Below are 18216 nucleotides of genomic sequence, written 5' to 3' on the forward strand. Positions count from 1 at the left end.
CTCCTGGAGTTGCTTTTGGTCCCAAGTTGTAGAGCCATTGTGTCTTATGTTGAGACAGATACCATTTTAACAGCATCTTAAACTTTGTCCTGGGATTCCAGGTCCTCTTGGCTGTAGCTACAGCTCCAGGAACCTCTTTAGGCATTGACATGGCCCTGCCCCGGTGGGATTTCTGCAGAAAATGTAAAAACCAGAGGTTGAATTGTAGCTGAGGTGGATGAGCCTTGTCTGCTCCAGAGCGTCCCCAGGAGCTAATGCACATCTTGGCCATGCCGGCAGCTGAGCTGTGTTTAATGACTTCCCTAAGGATTAAAATACCCTAATCCTGTGCCAGAGCTGTTGTGATGCTGCAGGTTCTGCCTAGTCCTGGGATTTCATTATCTGTAGGCTTCGTCCTTGTCTGCCTTGGGGCTGTGCCAGTGCCTGAGTTTTCACTGACCTTGGACATCTTCGGTGGCTTTTGCTGCACCTGTGTGTGCTGTTCCACTGGCTGATTTGTTTCCCTGTGGGTCCTGAGTGGGACCTCCTGCAGGTAAACCATAGGCTGTAGCCACACCACTTGCTTGGAGTCTGAGAGATGTGAACTCGAGACCTGCAGCTGCTGTGCTTCTGCTGCTGGCTTCTTGATGCAGAGCCAGCAGATGAGAGCTTGCTGCCATGGTGGTAAGGTTTGCTGGTTGCCTTTGTGTTACTGAGAGGAAGTGGAAACTTTTCCCTCCCTGTTGCAAATCAAGCCTGGTGCTTCCTTTCTCAGTCTGGTGTGTTTTGTTTGAAGTGCTACAAGTGTTTGGAGCTGGTGTATCCTCCTGGAGACCTCAGAGTATCCTGGAGATGTGCCTTCATGCTTGGACACAGGCTCCTGGCTAAGGGTTTAATTGAGCCAGGGTATGATGGTATGATGAGATGCACCTTCGTGTGTCTTCCTGGGTCTGTGTTCCAGATGTGCTCTGATTTAACCCAAAGCCTCCAAATGCTTGCGCTGTGACACTGTGCACCTACTGCTTGGAACTGAATTGTTTTTCTCCTTTGTTTCTGACCTAGGAACACACCTAGAAACTCTTAGCTCTTAAATGGTGTGCATTACCTTACAGGTGTCAGCAAGCTGTGTTTGACTCTTAATGGATCACACTTCTGTTCTCACTTGTTCCTTTGCTGATGACACTGCTCCCTCTTTTGGGACTGGGGTTGTGTGCTGTAGCAGGCTGGACCAGCAGAGAAGGGCTGTTGGGTCACTGGCTATGCCCTGGTGTTACACACAATCAGCCAGGTCACTGCTGAGGCCTGTGGAAGGAGGAGGGTCCACTGGTGCTCCTGGACTGGTACCTGGGTGCAGGCAGAGGGGATTAGCCTCAAGCCTGGGCTGCAGCTGTAGTTGTGGCTGTGCAGAGGACTTGAGAGAGGCCTGAACAGGTGCTGTGTGTATAACTATTGCAAAACCCTTCACAGTGGAGTACTGAGAGCTAATCCTTGCTGGGCTGGAGTGCTCCTTTGCTTGGCTTGGGGATGCAAGGATGGAGCAGGTTCTGGAGGACACAGGCTCAGGCATGGTATATCCCTGTGCTTTGTTGTTAACAGGAGACCATGGAAGTGGGGATGTTCTCCAGTTACATGTTTGCAGACTTTCCACTGGACTCTCCAGGCTGCTGGATAAGGTTTGGGCACTTGCCCGCTTTGAAGACCCACAGAGCTCTTCCCAAAGGAGTCAGCTTCTCTTAGGGGCTTCAGGGAGGAGGCTGAGCTTTGCCTGAGGAAGGTATAGACACTCCAACTACGAGGGGTTGGATGCTAGCTCCAGTATCTGGGGTGCCTGCAAGTATCTCTAGGATATCCTTGACAATGTTAAGGTCAAAAGCTCTGTGGAAGGGATTTTTGTGGAGGTGTTTGGCTGTACTCTTCCTGTTTTCTGCTCTTGTTTGTGGCAGACCTGGCGCTGCCAGTTGTGGGAAGCATCGGAATGCTAAATGAGCAGGAACGGGTCAGGCGTTTGGTTTGCTGCTCGGGGTTATTTTTGCCGCCCTAGCACGGGGTCTCGGGGAAAAGATTTGCCGCCTGCTGGAAGTGGCTCTTCAGCAGCAACAAGGAGTTGAAAACGGAGCTTCACCCTCCTGCCAGAGCAGCCTGATGCGGCATTTCTTTTTATTAAAGGTGGCTGGCAATACTTGGTTAAACTGAGCTTCTGTACTCCTCGGCTGCGTCCTAGGAAGATGACTTCCGAGCTTGATCTGCCTGTTTCCCCCCTTGCCCGAAGCCTGCTTTCAGCCCTGCCTGTTTTACTTTTGGCTTGTAAATGCTCCTGCAGAGTCCCAGGACCTTATCGGCGGGGAGGTGTGTGCTGAGCCCTTTCAGTAGCCAAAGATCCCGGACTCCAGCGCTGAAAGGATGTTAATGGCCTGAAACGGGCTGGAATCCCCAATCAATTGTTCGGGTCCTGCCCGGAGGCATCCTGTGAGCTGACAATTCGGTATCTTACTCTCGTTGCTTCCAGGATGGGGTTTCCTTTTGCCCTTTTTAGCTAAACGGTGCGTGTGGGAAGCTCTCACTCCCAGGTGTGCGTTAATGCGGTGAAACTGCTGGCGGTGGGAGGGAGAAAAGGCGAGTCCTCTGCTCGGGCTGCGCCGGAGCTCCTGTGTCCGTGTGAGACTCGGGGCAGACCCGCCCGCTGGAAGGGAAGCTCGGTAGGTGAAGCGGGCTCGCTAGCCGGGGGGAGCGGAGGGAGGAGTGTGGGGTAAGCCGGGCCCGACACTCCTGCAGGAACGCATCCTTAAAAAGGTAGATGTATTAAATGTCTCCTTGACAAGTACAAATGGCCCAATTTCGAGCTGCTGGCTTCTGTGTGTCTTGGAGTAGCAGGGGCTTGTTGGGCAGCCTCGCTGCAATTGAGTTCTTTGAATCTGGCTGTAACTCGATTTGCTTAATGGCGAGGATTCTGCTCCTGAGGCCGAGCCTGGTGAGGTTGTGCCTTCCTGCTTTTCTCCTTAATGTGGGCCCTAATTGATAGCGGTACCGTTTGCTCAGCATGTTTAGGAGCAGAGTTCTGCTGCAGTGGCTTTTGGGTGGCAGCAGGTCCTGCCCTGTGTCCAAATACGCTGGCTAGAGAGGAAGCTTGGCAGAGGCTTGAGTTGTGCAGCTGCACTGAAACAAGCCTAGATATGAAAGCGGCTTGTGAGCAGAGCTGGAGAGGGGGCGGTTCTCTGGACTGGCACCAGGAAGCAGGAGAGAACTGACTTTTTCGTGGTGGAAGTTTTACAAGAGCTCGGCTTGTGTGAGGTGGTCTCAGAGCCTTGAGGCCGGTGGATCAGTGCCTGAGGAGGGTCATGTTAAAGCAGAGCTCGTCTGGAGTAACCTTCCTGTGTGGTCAGGAGCTGCAACCTGAAGAGAAGATCAGGATTTGTTTCCAAGTGAAGCCTTAGGATTTGGGGCTGTGTTTGATTAGCTAGGAAGTCATGTTTTTTCCACAAACCTGTTTTCTGAAGTGATTGCACAGTTGCTGACTTGGGCTGTTCTGAGGTGTTGTTCAGAGCTCTCAAATACATGTGTAGAAGTGAGCCTTGCTGTCTTCTGCTGAGCTGCTGTGACTTGTGGTGGCTGTCTTAACTATGAGCATCCCCGGGGTCGGGAGTCTGGTTTTGGGGAGAAGGTGTGTGCCTTGGTTAGCCAGATCACTCCTTTGGGCGCTGTGGCTCTTCCTCTGAAGTTCATCCTACCTGTGGTGAGCTGGTGCTGGGGCTGCCCTGGTCTGATGTGCTGACTACTTGCTGACCTGTTTGTTCACCTGTGCCGGTGATGCCAAGAGCTGCACTTGAGTGTTGCAAAGACCTGGAGCTGAAGCTGATATGGGTATTGGAGGCAATCCAGGCTTTTCTACCGTGTGTTGAGAGCTGGGTGGGGAGTACTCTGCCTGACACCAGTACCTGTTCTTTTTCACCAGAAAGAAGATACTGGGAGGAGTGTGAAGGACTGCTGGGACAGTCCAGATGCCCCTGCGCTCTCCACCTGCAGCAACGCAGATATATTCCGCCGAATAAATGCCATGTTGGACAACTCTCTGGATTTCAGTGGGGTCTGCACCACGCCTGCCACAAAAAGCAAACGTGACTTCGTGCCAGGTAAAGTGTTCAGCTGGGTTTGAGGAGAGCTTGAGGGTCCTGGGTTGGTGGAAGAGGAGAGTTGCTTGGTGGTATTTTAAGTAACTGATTGCTACAGGCTGGTTAGTTGTTTGAGGGCATGCTGAAGTGGTATGTGTAGGGGAAGCCTTTCCTGCAGAGTGAGTTTGGGATTATGAAATCTGTGCTGCAGATCTTGCTTCCTGTAGGCTGAGGGGAGTGGGCATATTCTGCTGTTTTGCACTTGATCTGCCTCAAACCAGAAGGCTCTGTGCCAAAGCAAAGGGTGTGAGGTCCAAACTTATTTTTATATAAGTGAAGGATGTGCTTTTGTCCCTTCACAGTAGGCAAGATCTGCCAGTAAATGTGCCTGATGTTTCTCTTGTTAGCATGCTTCTGTGCAATGGTACTTATGGCAAGGATTTGGGTGCTTGAAAGATTGCTGTTGCTCCTCCAGCCTCTGAATTAGAGGGTCAATGAACACTTTGGCCATTATTGGAAACAAACTGACCATTTGGACTTGTCTCAAAACAAAATGGGAAGTAGAGGGGCAAAAACCTCACCAGCTGGTGACCTTGCAGGCTTCTGTAGACAGAGGGGCTTTTGTTGCAGTCACTTGGAGGCACGATTGTCTTCTGCTCTGTTGATAAGCTGATGAGCTTTAATCAAATGGATGTAAAAAAAAAAAACTGCAAGTGGGTGTCTGGGTATCCTGTGGGTCTGTTTGATGCTTGTGCATTGCAGCTCTATTCTGGAATAGGGAAATGACTGCTACCAGATGACTTCCAGTGCAGCTTAATCTCCTGGGTATTTGAAGGGCTTAGTGCTGTGGTCCAGGGGCTGGTTGGGCCATGTGATCCTGTGCTGGCGCTGCAGAAATACCAGAGGAAGTGAATTGTTCACTTGGAAGCCAGGACCTATAGCCAGGACCTATAGCCAGCCTTGTTTGAAACGTGCCTAGTGAGATGATATTGGAGGATATGCTGGGTACACCTGAGCAGTTGCACAGTGAATATTAATTAATCCAGGTCAGTGGTGGGCTTAGTGGTGTGTTTTTAGAGTTCTGCTGTTGTACTGAGCTGTTCAGATATTTTTTTGTCCCTTGTCTTGGTGGCAGTTAGGGTCATAGCTGATCTTGATGCACTGGAAGCATAAGGGAGAAATAAGCCCAAGTGTTTTCCTTATCTTGCAGTGAGTGCTTGAGTTGTTTCTGGCTGCAGTGTTGAAGCCTTAGCCTTCATAGCACATTTATAATTTGAAATGGGAATGCTTCCTATCTAAGTTCCAGTTCACTTGCCAAAGTTAACCTGGCTGATAAGGGCTGTCATTACCCACTAGAGCAGACTTATCCTGTGGAGGTGTAGGTTAGTTCTGGGCTTAGAGCTGGCACATGAATTTTAACTTGTGGTACTGTCTTTGAGACTTCTGAAGTGTTTTTCTGAGGGAATAGGGTATTCACCTGTCAGTTTACATGCTCGCTTACCTGTAAGTTCCTAGGGTGTTTCTTAGGGAAATCTGGTGTGGAGCTGCTGAGATGTGGTGCCTTGTTGGGAAACTGAGTGAATTTCCCCTTGGTGTGAAACTCTGCTTGTGTTTCAGGCTATCACTGAGTAACTTCTGTGGAAAACCTCTTGTAGGACAAGTACAGTGGGATTTGAATGTCAAAAGGGGAGGGTTCCTCTGCCACAGGGTAACCCAAGTTGTACTTGGGATATCTAAGCAGCTGCACTTTTTCCAGATGTAGCAGTCAAAGCCAGTCTCACAAGTAGCTGCTGGCTGCTGTCACAACACACCCAATGCTGAGCCACATAAATGGTTAACCTCACAGGAGGTTGGAAAAAGGCTAGTTTGCTTCCCAAAGGATGCTGGGTGCTGAGCTGGGACTAGAAAGTGTCTGTCTTGGGTGTCCTTGCCCTTTTGGCTACTGGAAACTGGACTTTCTTCAGCAGGTGCCTCTGGGCTCTGCAAGAGGCTGGTAACAAAGTTACTGCTGGCCAGGCCAGCACTTCCCAGCCTTAAATGTGTGGCTGAGTCAGCATCTGCCAGTGCATTGGCAGCTCAGAGTTATGAATCTACTTGCAGCCCCAGCATTGTGGTGTTAGTGTTGGTCAGGACCTCTTGGTAGGTAGTGAATGCAGCAGCTCTGCAAGCTTCCTCCTGCCTCCTCACCCAGAAAACGGGTGAGCTGCTCCCATTGTTTGTGTTGCTGATGAGCATCTTTATCGGAGTTGCTGACAGCACCAAGGATGCAGGTCCTAGGACAGCAGTGATCTGAAACTGGAGGGGTGCATTGGGGTTTGGACTCTGCCCTGGGTTGTGGCATCACTTTGTAGGAGCTCACACCTGATGACTGTAAGGCTGATTGCTAACACTTGGTATAAATGCAGGTGACTGCCCCCGGCATGGGGGGGTGGTTTAGAGCCTGAAGCAGCCTTGTTGGAGCTGCTTTCTGTGTCTTTGGGTGTACAAGATGAGGCTCTGGAGCATCAGTGTCTTGCTCTTGGACAGCTTGGATTCTGGGTAGGTGACCAGTGGAGCAGATGCACCCTTGATCTCATGGGGTGTCTTGTTGCTTGTGTTCAACAGAATTAATGAGCCACTGGTGCGGGAACAACTTGTGTTATACTTAGGCTGTACAACCCTGCCCAAGCTGCAGGCTTCAATCTAGTGAGCCTGGAGATCTACCCTTTAATTGTAGTGGCTATGACAGGTGAAAACTGGTGTTTTGCAACTTTAATGCCTGTAATGTGAGGTTGGGGCAAGAAATTTTATCCCATTGGGGAAATACTTTACCTGTTGATGGTCCCTCAAGCTTTTCAGTTGTCTTCCCCAGGTCAAACTAGATTTATCCTGGATTGGACTCATGTGTAAGAAGGAAGCCCCTTTTCAGCATTAAGAGGCTTACACATGGTGGAGAAGGGACAGCAGTGGCTCATGACCTTTCACTAATGCTACTGGGGAGACACGTGTGTGAGACACCTTGCCTGGTGCCATGAGGTGTGCAGCAAGACAGTGCTGAGAAGAGATCAGTACAGCAGCAGCCTGAGCAATGTGAGGGAACAAGCTTATTCAGCAGTCCTGGGTCTGACACAGTTGGAGAGTTATCCAGATCTGGACAGAGCTGCATAGCAGAAGGGACTGCCACTGGAGATTCAGCTTGCCATACCCAATGTTAAATCTCTGTAGACATCAGCTTGCAGTTAATGATGGTCCTCTGAACTTCCTTGCTGTGTCAGAATGATGGGAGTCATTGGGCTTGACTGACCACCACTGTGGAGCTTTGTGGGTGCTGGCTCCAGGAGTTCTCCAAGACTAGGCTTAGGTCACCAGCCCAGACCAAAGGGTGCAGTGGAGTGGTGTGGTGAAAGCTGTAATTATAGGACTTGTCTGGTAGCCCCTGGGACAGGACTATGTGGTGTTTCAAAACCTTTCAGGCTGATTCAGTCCTCTGAAGAGTGGCAACAAAGCCCCTCCTCAGTGAGGCTGTGTAGTGCAGGTGTTAACTTGAAGTGGCTTTTAGTGTGGTGTTGGAGATGGGAGAGAGAATGTGGACTTGATAGAGGTAGGAGTTGAAATCTCCCACCAGCTTCACTCCTGCCAGTGCTGCCTGAGTGCAGCCTGTCCTTGAGCAGCTGCTTCAGGGGAAACGTGGTTCTCTAACGAGTTTAAAGCTGATCTGTGTGTTCATTGCTGGTCTCATAAGAATGTGAGCAAAGTCAGTTTCCTAAGGTGGCAGGTGGTTTTTTGCCAGGCTTTTTAAACTGGGGCCTGGCTGGGTTGGTAGGTGCTGCTACCAGATTTGGCTGAACAACAAACCTTAGGCCATCTTCTGAAATCATCGGCCTGATCTGTCGGCACAGCTTGTGGCTTAACCGTGAGTAAAGCTCCCTCTTCAGCCTCTGTGCCCGTGTTACCTGGCTGAGCTGATTGCCTTCAACTGAAGACTATGCTGGCTTAAATAGATTTAAAGGGAGTGTGAGTACCCCAAATGTCCCGACAGATCGATTTCCTTTTCATTAAGCTCTGCTCACTTAACTGAGACGGAGCAGCCCTTATTTTGCTCTAAGTTGACAGTCCATTGTGTGGAGAAATGGGAGATGCTTAAATGACTTCCTGTGGGTGGGAGTGGCCTCAGGTGGCACGTTCAGTGTGGGGGCTGTTAGTTGTGGGCCATCAGGTCTTAATGATTCTTGGTGGCTTCTTTATTTAAGGGAGACTGAAGGACAAATCCAAACCCAGACTAGCTGATGACTAAATCTGCTTCCTGTTCACTCTCAATTGCAGTCAATTAATGACCTATCACTTGTTTAGCCACCGAAAAAGCCTTCTCTGGTACTGTAATGTAAATTCCCCTGCTCTCTGCTGCCCTGCAGCCTTGAGGAAACGTGCCAGGCAGTGCTGGATGCAGCTGACCTGATATGTGTGGTCTTGCCTGGGGGGGGGTGGGGGGTGGGGGGGGTGGGACAGTGTTGGAGACCCAAAATGTGGCACTCTGCTCTGCCTCAGGTAGCCTCGACAGGCAAAGACCGTCAGCAGGAGCTCACCTGGAACTGGCAGCTGAGAACCATCCTGCTTGCCCCAAATAAATGCTGCATACCTGCTGCACACATCCAGAACTGTGAAATTCAGTCCCTTTGTGCCCCTAGAGCACTTCCATTCTGTCTTTGGTTTTGTCCTTTATCTGTAGTGTCATGTTAATAGGTCTTTGCTTATGTGGATGGAGTGATGTGCCTACTGGCAAGCAGCTCTGGGAAATGGGTAACTCTGCTCTGCAGGGACCTGGCACACTAGGGTGTCTGCAAACTGGATGCTGTGGCTGAAGGTCCAGCAGATGTTCTGATTTAGTGTGCCCTGTCAGGGTTCTGGTGTTGTGATCCTGTGGGTGGTCTTTCTCTGCTTCTCTTGGAAAAAGTAGGTAGAGAAGCAAGGCTAATTGCAGTGCCCTCTTCCTTAGTATAAGTTGATTGTCATCTCTTTAAGTGTTTGTGGTTATGGGGTTCCTTCATCTGGCTGTGAAACAGGTCAGGCAGCAGCAAATGTCTCCCCTTTTTCAGATTGCAGGGAAGATGCTTAGTCATGTACAAGGAAAAACCTCTTGGAACTAGTAAGTTTATGCCTAACGAGCATCCTAAGCCCCTGATGCTCCTCAGTGTACCTTAGGAATACAGTTGGCTCATCTTCTGAAAGCTTTTGCTTGAGATTTGTTTGCCTTGTGTATGACATGTACTTGAGAAGCTTAATTTTCAGGGATGCAATTCCTAGCCTTTAAAACTGGGGGCGTAGAGATGCCAAAGCCAAAACAATGCTGCTGCTGTGAGCTGCCTTCCCATTTATGATCTGAAGGCTGCAGAAGTGCTGACCTTGTCTCTCTTGTTTCTCCAGGTTAGGCTTTGCAAGTTCAGCCTTGGTCACAGCTCTAGTCCACAAGGTAGCCACAAGCAAAGTTGAGTCTGGTTTTGTCAGTGAACACAGCTTAGAGCTGAGTTCTGCTCATCCTTCCCCTGGTCTGTACGCTCAGGGGCCTTGTTTGTGGAGGAACTGTACTCCAGTTATGCTAGAAATGAGCATGAGGGAGCAAAGGGAGACACCTCTTTATGGATGCAGAGCACTAGGAGAGGGATCTAGCTTGTTTGGGCAACTTTTCTGCTGCCTTCTTTTTCTGGATTTTCTTGGTTTTCAAGTTAAAATCAGCCTACTGGATTTCTAGCCAGTTTTGTAAGTGGCCTGTGTCTGGAAGGCTCAAACATCTGAATATAGGTGTTGGAATGAAGTGTTACCTCTCAAGACTGAGTCTGATAGCCCAGACATGTGATGCTGCTATGGGATGGAGTGAATCTCACTTGGTGCTCTCCCCACTGCCTGAGCTTGCCTGCCCCAAACTGCCTGTGGGTCACAGCTCCTGGTGCCAGTCCCTGCTTGTCCTCTCTGCACAGGCTTAGGCTGTAACTTCCTAAATATTTTCTTGTTTCAACTGCCTAGTTGGTGCAGCCACACCACATACCAAATCAGAGGAGTGAGCCAGGCTTTAAACTAACTCCTGGTGGTTTGGTTTAAACTACATCAGCTCTCCAGCCTAGCTTCCTGTGTGGAAACTCATCTGCCCAAACTGGTTTAAGTGGGGAGGGAGTGCTGGGGTGGGGACAAGTGTCTGGGGCTCCAGCTCATGTAAGCTGTTGGGGCTGTTAGGATTTAACTGCAGGCTAAGAGCTGAGCCGTTGGTGGAGATGCCTGCCTTTCAGAAGCTGCTTGAAATGTCTCATATTGGAAGTCTAAAAAAAATGCAGCTTTCCTTCCAGGCAGTGGTGTGGAAAGCTGTCCAGCCTGTGCTGTGGTGCACCCTGGCTCCAGGGATATCCCAGACAGACAGGAGGACGTCATCCAGGGGAGCTGCCTACTCAGAGCTGCATGGGAGCATTTTACTAAGGACTTGCTTGTGATGCTGCTGAAACCAAACCCAAGTGGCTCTGGGGGCAGGAGCTCAGCCTCTCCCAGATGCTTGGGCACAAGCCCAGTGCAGCATGGCTCCCTCTACCAGGATGGTTGGCTTCCTGTGGCGACTCCAGGGAAGAATTCAGGTTGGAAAGACTCATGCTGGTTCTTGGGGCTTGGAAAAGTCTGCAGGGAAATGTTTGGGTTGGGCTGTGTCAAGTTACAAAGTGAAATTATTTGCTAGATGTTTACTTCATGAATAACTTGAGGTTGAGACTCCTGAGTCTAAATTTCTGTAGGAAATTTAGAGCTATTAATAGCTATTCTAGAAATCCATTCAAATTCCATTTTTTGAAGTTTGGGTTTTTCCATGATGACCCTTACCCATTTTTCAGTGTGGTTGGGAGTGCTGAAGAGGAAGCAGGTTTGTGGTGGCTGCTTGCTTCAGATGGAGAAAAGGTCTGATTAAATAAAAAAGCTGATTATTTAGGCAAATTCTACTCTGGGCTTCAGCAGTTATACCTGTAACTGGATTGCAAGGAGCTTGTCTCTAATGTGGAGAAGTCATTGAAGGGAAACAGAGGTCTCGGAACTCAAATTTGGTTGGGTTCGATTAAACTGCTTATTTCCCCAAAAATACTGATAGCTGGGGAAGGCTGTGGCTGGGTGCTGTGGACTGAGCACTTGGTCATTGATGAATCTGTTCCCTGTTTCCCATGTGTTTTCAGCGGTGGGTTCCCCCAAGATGTTGGGTGGGGGCCTCTCAGTAGGATTTGAGTTCCGCTGCCTGCCAGCGGAGTTTCCATGTGTGTCCCTGTGTCCCAGGAGGTGGAGCTTTGGTGGGAATTACTCTTGCAGATGGCATCAAACCTCCAAGATCCAGGTCCCCAGGGGGAAGGTGGCTGCCTCCTGCCAGGGGTCTGGGCTGCAGCAGAGCACAAACACAGGGGTGTTACATATTCATATGGGCAAGTTGTGGTTGCTGTGGGAACTGAGTTGTTGGAGCAGTGTGCCTTTATCCTCTCCTCCCTACAGCTGCAGTAGAAATGTTTTTAGGGCCTGTCCAAAACAAGCAATCTGAAAACCATACCGGAAGGATTGAGTGAAATGCCCTGCTGAAGAGGCAGTGTGGTGCTTTGGGAGGAATATCTGATGCTCTTACAGGTGCTTGATAGTCACGTGAGTGAGTTGGCACTACAGCTTGTACTAGTACTACTAGGGGAGTAGAAGAGAAATCCTGGTGGATGCTATCTGTGGAGGAGGCTGCAGCTGGAAGGGGGAGGGCAGCACGGTGCTGGCAGGTACTACTGCTTGAGCTGGTCTCATCCCCACCGCAGCACTTCAGCCCCCTCTCGCTGCCATCTGGGAATGTTGGTGCTCCCCCAGATCGCCGTGAGGCGAAGGTTCCACCTCTGGTGGCAGCAGCGGGACCTGCATCTCGTGGTGGGGGGTACTCGCGGATGGCGGGGCATTGCCTGGGCTTTGCTAGGTCGCAGGCGAGCGAGTGACACGGGATGGGCGTGGGAAAGGAGGCCGGGAACGCTGTCTGGGGTGGCCGGGGCTGCACGTGAGGGGTAACGTGACAAGCTGGAGTCACTGCAGCGCCCCGCCGAAGAGCCGGGAGTGGTGTGTGCGAGGTGTACATCTGATGGCACAGTGGGAGGGTGTGGGGGCAGGGGGAGGAGGAGGAGACAGCTGCTGCTGCTTGGTAGCTGGCTTATAAATGCCCTCTGACTCAGATTTCGGGTAGCACAGCTGAGCATCTTGTGGTTTCATCGGCCCCCAGATCCCTGCATTAAACTGGAATTCTCAGACTATGAACCTGCTGCGTTTCCTTAGGCTGTTGGCACAGGCTTAAACCCAGGCAAGAATCCGGCATCTCCTGTACCGTAGGCTTGTGAACACCCTGCAGGGGAGGGGAGGGCTGGGAAAAGGAGGCGGGTGGGGGAGTGGGGAATGACCAGGCAGGAGGGAGGTAAACAGGCCATGAAAAATTCCTGATGTGAAATATGTCCTGTGCTCAGGCTGAGCCTCCTCTCCCTGTACCAGCACGATGCACCCGCTTAGACTGGACCCAGGATAATGGGCTTCTCTCTGGGTAGCGGGGGGGGTTGAAGGTTATCCTTGTTACTCAGTGGTAAACAATGCAGAGTCAGTGAGGCACAGTGGCCAAGTTGAACCAAATAGATTATGCTAGCAGAATTGTGAAGCTTTGCATTGGGCTCTGAATTGGAGCCAGCAGCTGGAGTCTGTCCAGGACTAAAGTGTTTTTGGGTTTTGTGGGTGGAGGGAGGCGGGGACAGGAGAGCTGGGTAGCACTAAAACTAACTGTCTGCTCTGTCGCTGCTGCTGCTATCATCGTTGCTGGGGGGATTGCTGCCTTGAGCCTGTCATCTGCTGTGCTGTATTGTGGAGCCCTGCTTTTGTGCTGCCTGCCTCCCTCGATTTACCGGAGCTGCACCCCTCTCCTCCTGCTGCTGTTTTGTCTTTTGGGGGAAATCTTACCCTTTCTCCTTACCTTTATTTTGTAAGAGCTGATGCAGTTCTCTTGCATGGCTGAGTGACGTCACTGTCAGCACAGTAAGCATCAGCAGCCTAGTCACATGCTGACCCAGTCAGTAATGCAGACGGGATAGGAAGGTGGAGGGGCTGAGGGGGGTGGGGGGCTGGTTTCTGGACATATGGTAGCCCTCCCTTTTGGGGTGCAACTGCTAGTTGCAGAAGCCGTGGCTTCAGAGCAGCGCAAGACCTGGCTCAGGGCTTAACGCTTCAGAAAACTCCTGCTTTAAAAAGAAAGCAAGCAGCCCTGAACTCTCAAGCTTCTGTTTGTTCTCAATCTGAGCAGACTTCCAGGACTCTGAAGAAGCAGCCGCAAGCAGGATGCTTTTCCCCACGTCCACGCAAGAGTCTTCCCGTGGCCTCCCAGACACCAACGATCTGTGCCTTGGCCTGCAGTCCCTCAGCCTGACAGGGTGGGACAGACCCTGGAGCACCCAGGACTCTGACGCTGCAGCACAAACCAGCACACAGTCCGGTGAGTCTGCTGACGCACGCAGCAACAGTTGCTGAATTCCTCTGGGTGTTTTGGCCATTTTAAAGCTAAGGCAGAGCGGTTTGCTTGTGTAATGGGGTGCTGGCAGCTCCTGATGGGGGCTTTGCGACTCGTAATGCTTGTGTAATGTGGCGGTTCAGTTAGGGAGGCCGTGGCTGGCTGTGCCACAGCCCCCTCTGCTCTGCTGTCAGCTCACTGCAGAGGAAAAGTGCCGGGGCTTATGTTTTGCTTGGTGCTGGAAGGCTGGTGGAGGAACAACTTCGCTGAGCGAAGAGGAGGAATCCTCCCTGCGTTTGGAGGGAGTGGGTGGGGGGTGTGGTGTCAGGAGGCTTGGGTGGGAGTGAGCCTCAACTTTGCTCTGGTGAGCCTGAGAGGATCCCCAGCGGCAGGTAGCTCTGCAGACAGGGGTGCACATGCTTGTGGAGGGACACCCCCTTCCTGGCTGCAAAAGTCCAGGCAGCACAGCTTGCTCCTGCACTACAGCAGCCAAACTCTGCCTGTGGGGCGTGGTAGGTGCAGCTGGCACCTGACTAACAACTTCAGCCTGCAGCTCACAGGCTGGGCAGGAGACTGAGGGATCCTTCTCCACTCCCACGTTCAACTAGAAATAGCGGTCTTGCTCCTAGCAGTGGGCTGGAGATGCAGTGGAATGGCTTCTTTAACTCTTTTGGGCCAGCACAAACCGATGTGATCGGCAGGGTGTGGGCTTGCAGCCATGCGCTGCTGGCTGGCTTGCCCTTCCCCCTCAGATCTTTCTGCTCTGGTTTTGCTCTGGCTGGGATCAGATGGGGAGGCTTTGGGGTGCTGGGTGCTCTCTCCCCCCCACAAAATGATGCAGGGTTCGGTTAACTCTTCAGAGGCACCAGCCTTCTCTGTAAAATCGTAGGAGGGGAGAGGGGTGCTCTGTGGTCAAACTTAATGCACCTCCTTAGCCTGGTGACAGAGCAGGGGGGTAAAACAGGGAAGAGCTTGTTTCCCAGCTCTTAAGGGCTATAACAAAATACCCCAACAGTTTCAGAAATGGTGGCGTGTTCGTTCAAGTATCAGTCCATGGAAAGATCTAGTGCTTTGGCAGAGTTTGTATAAGTTCAGGCTGGTTGCTACAGAAACTCATCCCTTTATAGCAGCACGCTGCTGCTTTGTTAAAAGGGTAGTGCATCTCTGCGCAGACTTGGGTGACACAGGGGCCCCAGGCATGAAGTTGGCATTGACAGGAGTGACGATATCTTCTGGGGTGGCCTGGACAGTGTGACCTGCCTGTGTGGATATTTGGGGGGAGTAGGGGTGCTGTCAGCCACCTCTGATAGCCAGAGGATGCTGCCCTTGGCATAGCACACACTTCTAGGACACAGCCTTGAATTTTGCTGCATGGGCTGTAAATAAAGCAACAAAATAATCACTCAAGGGGTAGTAGAGTTTGAAAGAGCTTCTCATTTGAGTTCCTACATCTAAATTCTGCAAGATGTAGCTTGCAGGCTTGTGTGTGGGCCCAAGCATGGGTGCTTGGGGTCTGCTTGCAGTCAGGCTCTGCAGTAGCTTGGTTACGCCTTGCTCTGCTCCAGCACATGGTGCTGTGGGCATCCCCAGTGACCCAGGGAATACCACCCACTTGGTATCTGTCCTCTTTCATTACCAGTCAAAACCTTGAAGGAGGATGATGGAGAGAGGAAAGCTATTCGTGTGCAGTGGGCTGGGCAGGTGCCTTCGAGCTGCGTGCTGAGCCCTGTATGGTTGCTAGTAGGCTATGGAGCACTGAACCTGTGCTATAGGATCTGTAATGTAAAGAGCTCGCTTAGAGCAGGCAGTGCCCATGCTGAGTGCTCTGCGGCCACAGCACCCGGTGCACAGCGGCGCTGCAGAGCGAGGGCTGTCGCACACTGAGGCGGCTGTTCTGTGCGGGTGCCCCAGCCCCACCTGATCTGCTGTAGCCATCTCCAGTGCTCTCTTGGCCAGCTTCCTGCCAACCTGCCTTGGCAGAGGCGTGCACGTCTCTGCAGCACTCTGGCAGCCAGGCGAGCAGCGCTCACACGAGCCTGTGACAGGCTTTGTGCCTTGTGGGTTGGGTGGTGGGGCTGAGTGGACCATGGTGTGGGGGCTTACTGTCAAGGGTGATGGGGCTTTTGGTTTCAGGAGGGTGATGACTTTGGAGGTGCCCTGGTGACCTCCCTGTTAGCAGAGGCTGTATCTGGTGTCAGGTGCCCCCCTCTGACTGCAGTGCATTGTGCTGGAGTGCCTGCCTGCCGCAGAGGCCTGGGAAAGGTGGTAGAAAGGACCTAACCGCAGGCACTGCCTGCTGGGTGTCTGCTATGACTTGTGGCATAGCTGCTAGAAGATGCTACCTGATCTCCTTTTCCTCACTTCTTACTCCTGGTATTCCTCTTGGTACATGAGGGGGCATTTGGGTGTAAAACCACCCCAGATGTAGTGGTGCTGCTTCCCTGGAGGAGCATCTGGCCTGCAGAGGACATACAGCTAGGGGTGTTGTGGTCCTGAGACCTCATTCTCCCTCTTAATCCCACCTTCCCTTCCCAGCTGGGCCAGGAATACAACCTGGCCTGGGCTGCTATTACTGTCCTTCTCTGAGAGCTGAGGAGATGGTGTAGCTGGCTGGAGAAGTGAAAGGCTGTTGCCTGGGCACAGCTGTTCTATTGCTTCAGCCTGCCCACAGCTCCTGTTTCTGCAAAGCTTCATCTTTTTCTCCATAAGGGCCCTGGAGTGGCAATATGGAGCCCCTCAGAAGGGTAGATCTCTTAGCTCAGGAGTGTCTTCTGAAAGGCTGCAAAACACCCCTCTCCAGGTGGCAGAGGAGTGTTTGTGTGTCTGAAAGCTGTACAGATCCCAGCAGTCGACAGATGCTGCTGCTTCTAGGTGGCCTAACTGTGCAGTGATGGGAAGAGGGAGGCTGTGGAAAGGATGCTGCTGTGGAAAGGATGCTACTGTGTCCAGGTACTGTTGATGCCCAGTGCTGAGGCCTGAGAGGCTGCAGCTGGCCTAGCCCCTGGGGCTGAGGTTTCACTTGGTGGCCCGAGAGCAGGTGATGCTGTGTCAGTGCTGGGCTGTCTCTAAGGCTTGGGGAGGGATGGTGCTGCCAAGTGGATCTGTTGCGCTGCTGGTGTCCAAGCATTTGGAAGGTTCCAGCAGTGACTCAGCTATGGGGATGCACAAGGAGGTGGCTGGAAGGGTGGAAATGTTAAAAATCTGATAGGCTGAAAATATTGCTGGTGTGGTCCCCTGCAGTGCCTGTACTTGAGTACTGATGAGCTGGGACCTCTTCTCCTATCTGTAGTCACTGCTGGAGTGGAACTCTGGGAAGGACCTTTGGCTGTGAACCCTTCTGGTGTCACCTTGCGCTCCCAAGGCAGTGTCACCGTGCAGCTTGGTGCAGTGGGGTCAGGTGCCTGCTGCCAGCTGGGATTGTGCTGGAGAAAGCTGGAGAGCAGCAGGGCCAGCTTGTAGGCAGGACCAGAGCATACATCCCGCTCCCTGAAGGGCTGCCCAACCCCTTGCACCTAGACAAGGCTGTTTGTAAGAACTCTTCCTTCTGGGTCCAGCACTGTATTGCACAGAGGATGTTGGCTTAGCCCTTGAGAGTGTCAGAGGCACTGCCAGTCCCTGAAGCTGGTGTCTGGAGAGAGCCTCTCCAGGAGGCAGCAGCTGCTGCAGGCTCGAGCTGCCTGCATTTATTGGCTGTAGGATTGAACTGCTGTCTCATAGCAGGAAAGGCATCTCAAACCTATTGCTGCCACTAGATATGTCAGGCTGGAAATACTTCAGCACTTCCCAGGAACCTGCTCTGTGGCCTGGGGAGGGGCTTTTGCAGGAAACTGGTCTCAAATATGTGCAGTCCTGCTATCCCCATCTGTATTTCTTGGGGCAGCAATTCCCCTTCTTTAAAGTAGCCTCATAGTAGATAGATGTTTTTAAAGAGCTTTGAGCTCATCACTCTGTGGAGGCAAGAAGGGGTTAAGAGGCAGTGAGGTAGCATGCCCTTGATGGTATCCTTTACCTTCACTGCCCTATTATTCCTCAAGGAGCACAAGAAAATGGGATCTTGATCCAGTTTTTGCCTGGAGAACAAGTGAGAGCAGTACACAAGCAGCTCTGTGTGGAGATTTTGGGTCTCCCTGGCTGGTTTTTAGCCTGTGTGCCAACTGCTTGGTCTGGCTGGTCTGCCCTGCCCTACATTGGGAGGCTGAGGCTAGCCTGATGTGGGACAGGGGGACTTGCCTCCTGGGAAATCATCCCAAACCCAGTCTGTTAATGGTGTGTTTGTGATGCTGACTAGCAAGGGCATCTTTTGAAGGACCTGCTCTTCTAGAGAGGATGCTCAGGCGTGCCCAGCCTGAGGTGAGCTTTTCCTGTGTGTCAGTCAAACCACCTTGCTTTATCTGCCTCTACCTGTTGTCTGACCCTGAAGCTGCTGGTGCAGCAACAGATTTGAGTTTTGTCTTGGAATGGATCTTGGGGCTGCAGCTCCAGCCCGGTCTGTGCACTGTCTGGGGTGGCTGCTGCTGTCTCATTCTTTCACCTGCAAGGTTACTGCTCTGGTGCTGGGGAAGTAGCCTGTGGCAGGGAAGTGCTGCTGGATCTTTCCAGCCCTCAGTTCTCCTGCCTTCCAGTGCACAGCAACTT

General features: G+C 51.8%; 1 protein-coding gene across 3 annotated transcripts in view; it reads left to right on the forward strand.

Moving 5' to 3' along the window:
* The window catches only part of CPEB1 (cytoplasmic polyadenylation element binding protein 1), a gene marked incomplete at both ends in the record, with an annotated part of 37729 nt that overhangs the window by 1333 nt on the left and 18180 nt on the right, over positions 1-18216 (forward strand). The window contains 2 exons of one of the 3 annotated variants that reach the window (XM_084267851.1): positions 3929-4106; positions 13378-13566. In XM_084267851.1, the coding sequence (XP_084123977.1) occupies positions 3929-4106; positions 13378-13566 (367 nt within the window). Of the gene's footprint in view, positions 1-3928; positions 4107-13377; positions 13567-18216 lie in introns of those variants that run through there. The other 2 variants (XM_084267853.1, XM_084267852.1) reach the window with 2 other exon arrangements.

The sequence above is a fragment of the Gallinula chloropus genome (genome assembly GCF_964237585.1).
Source record: "Gallinula chloropus genome assembly, chromosome: 9".
Taxonomy (NCBI): Eukaryota; Metazoa; Chordata; class Aves; order Gruiformes; family Rallidae; genus Gallinula; species Gallinula chloropus.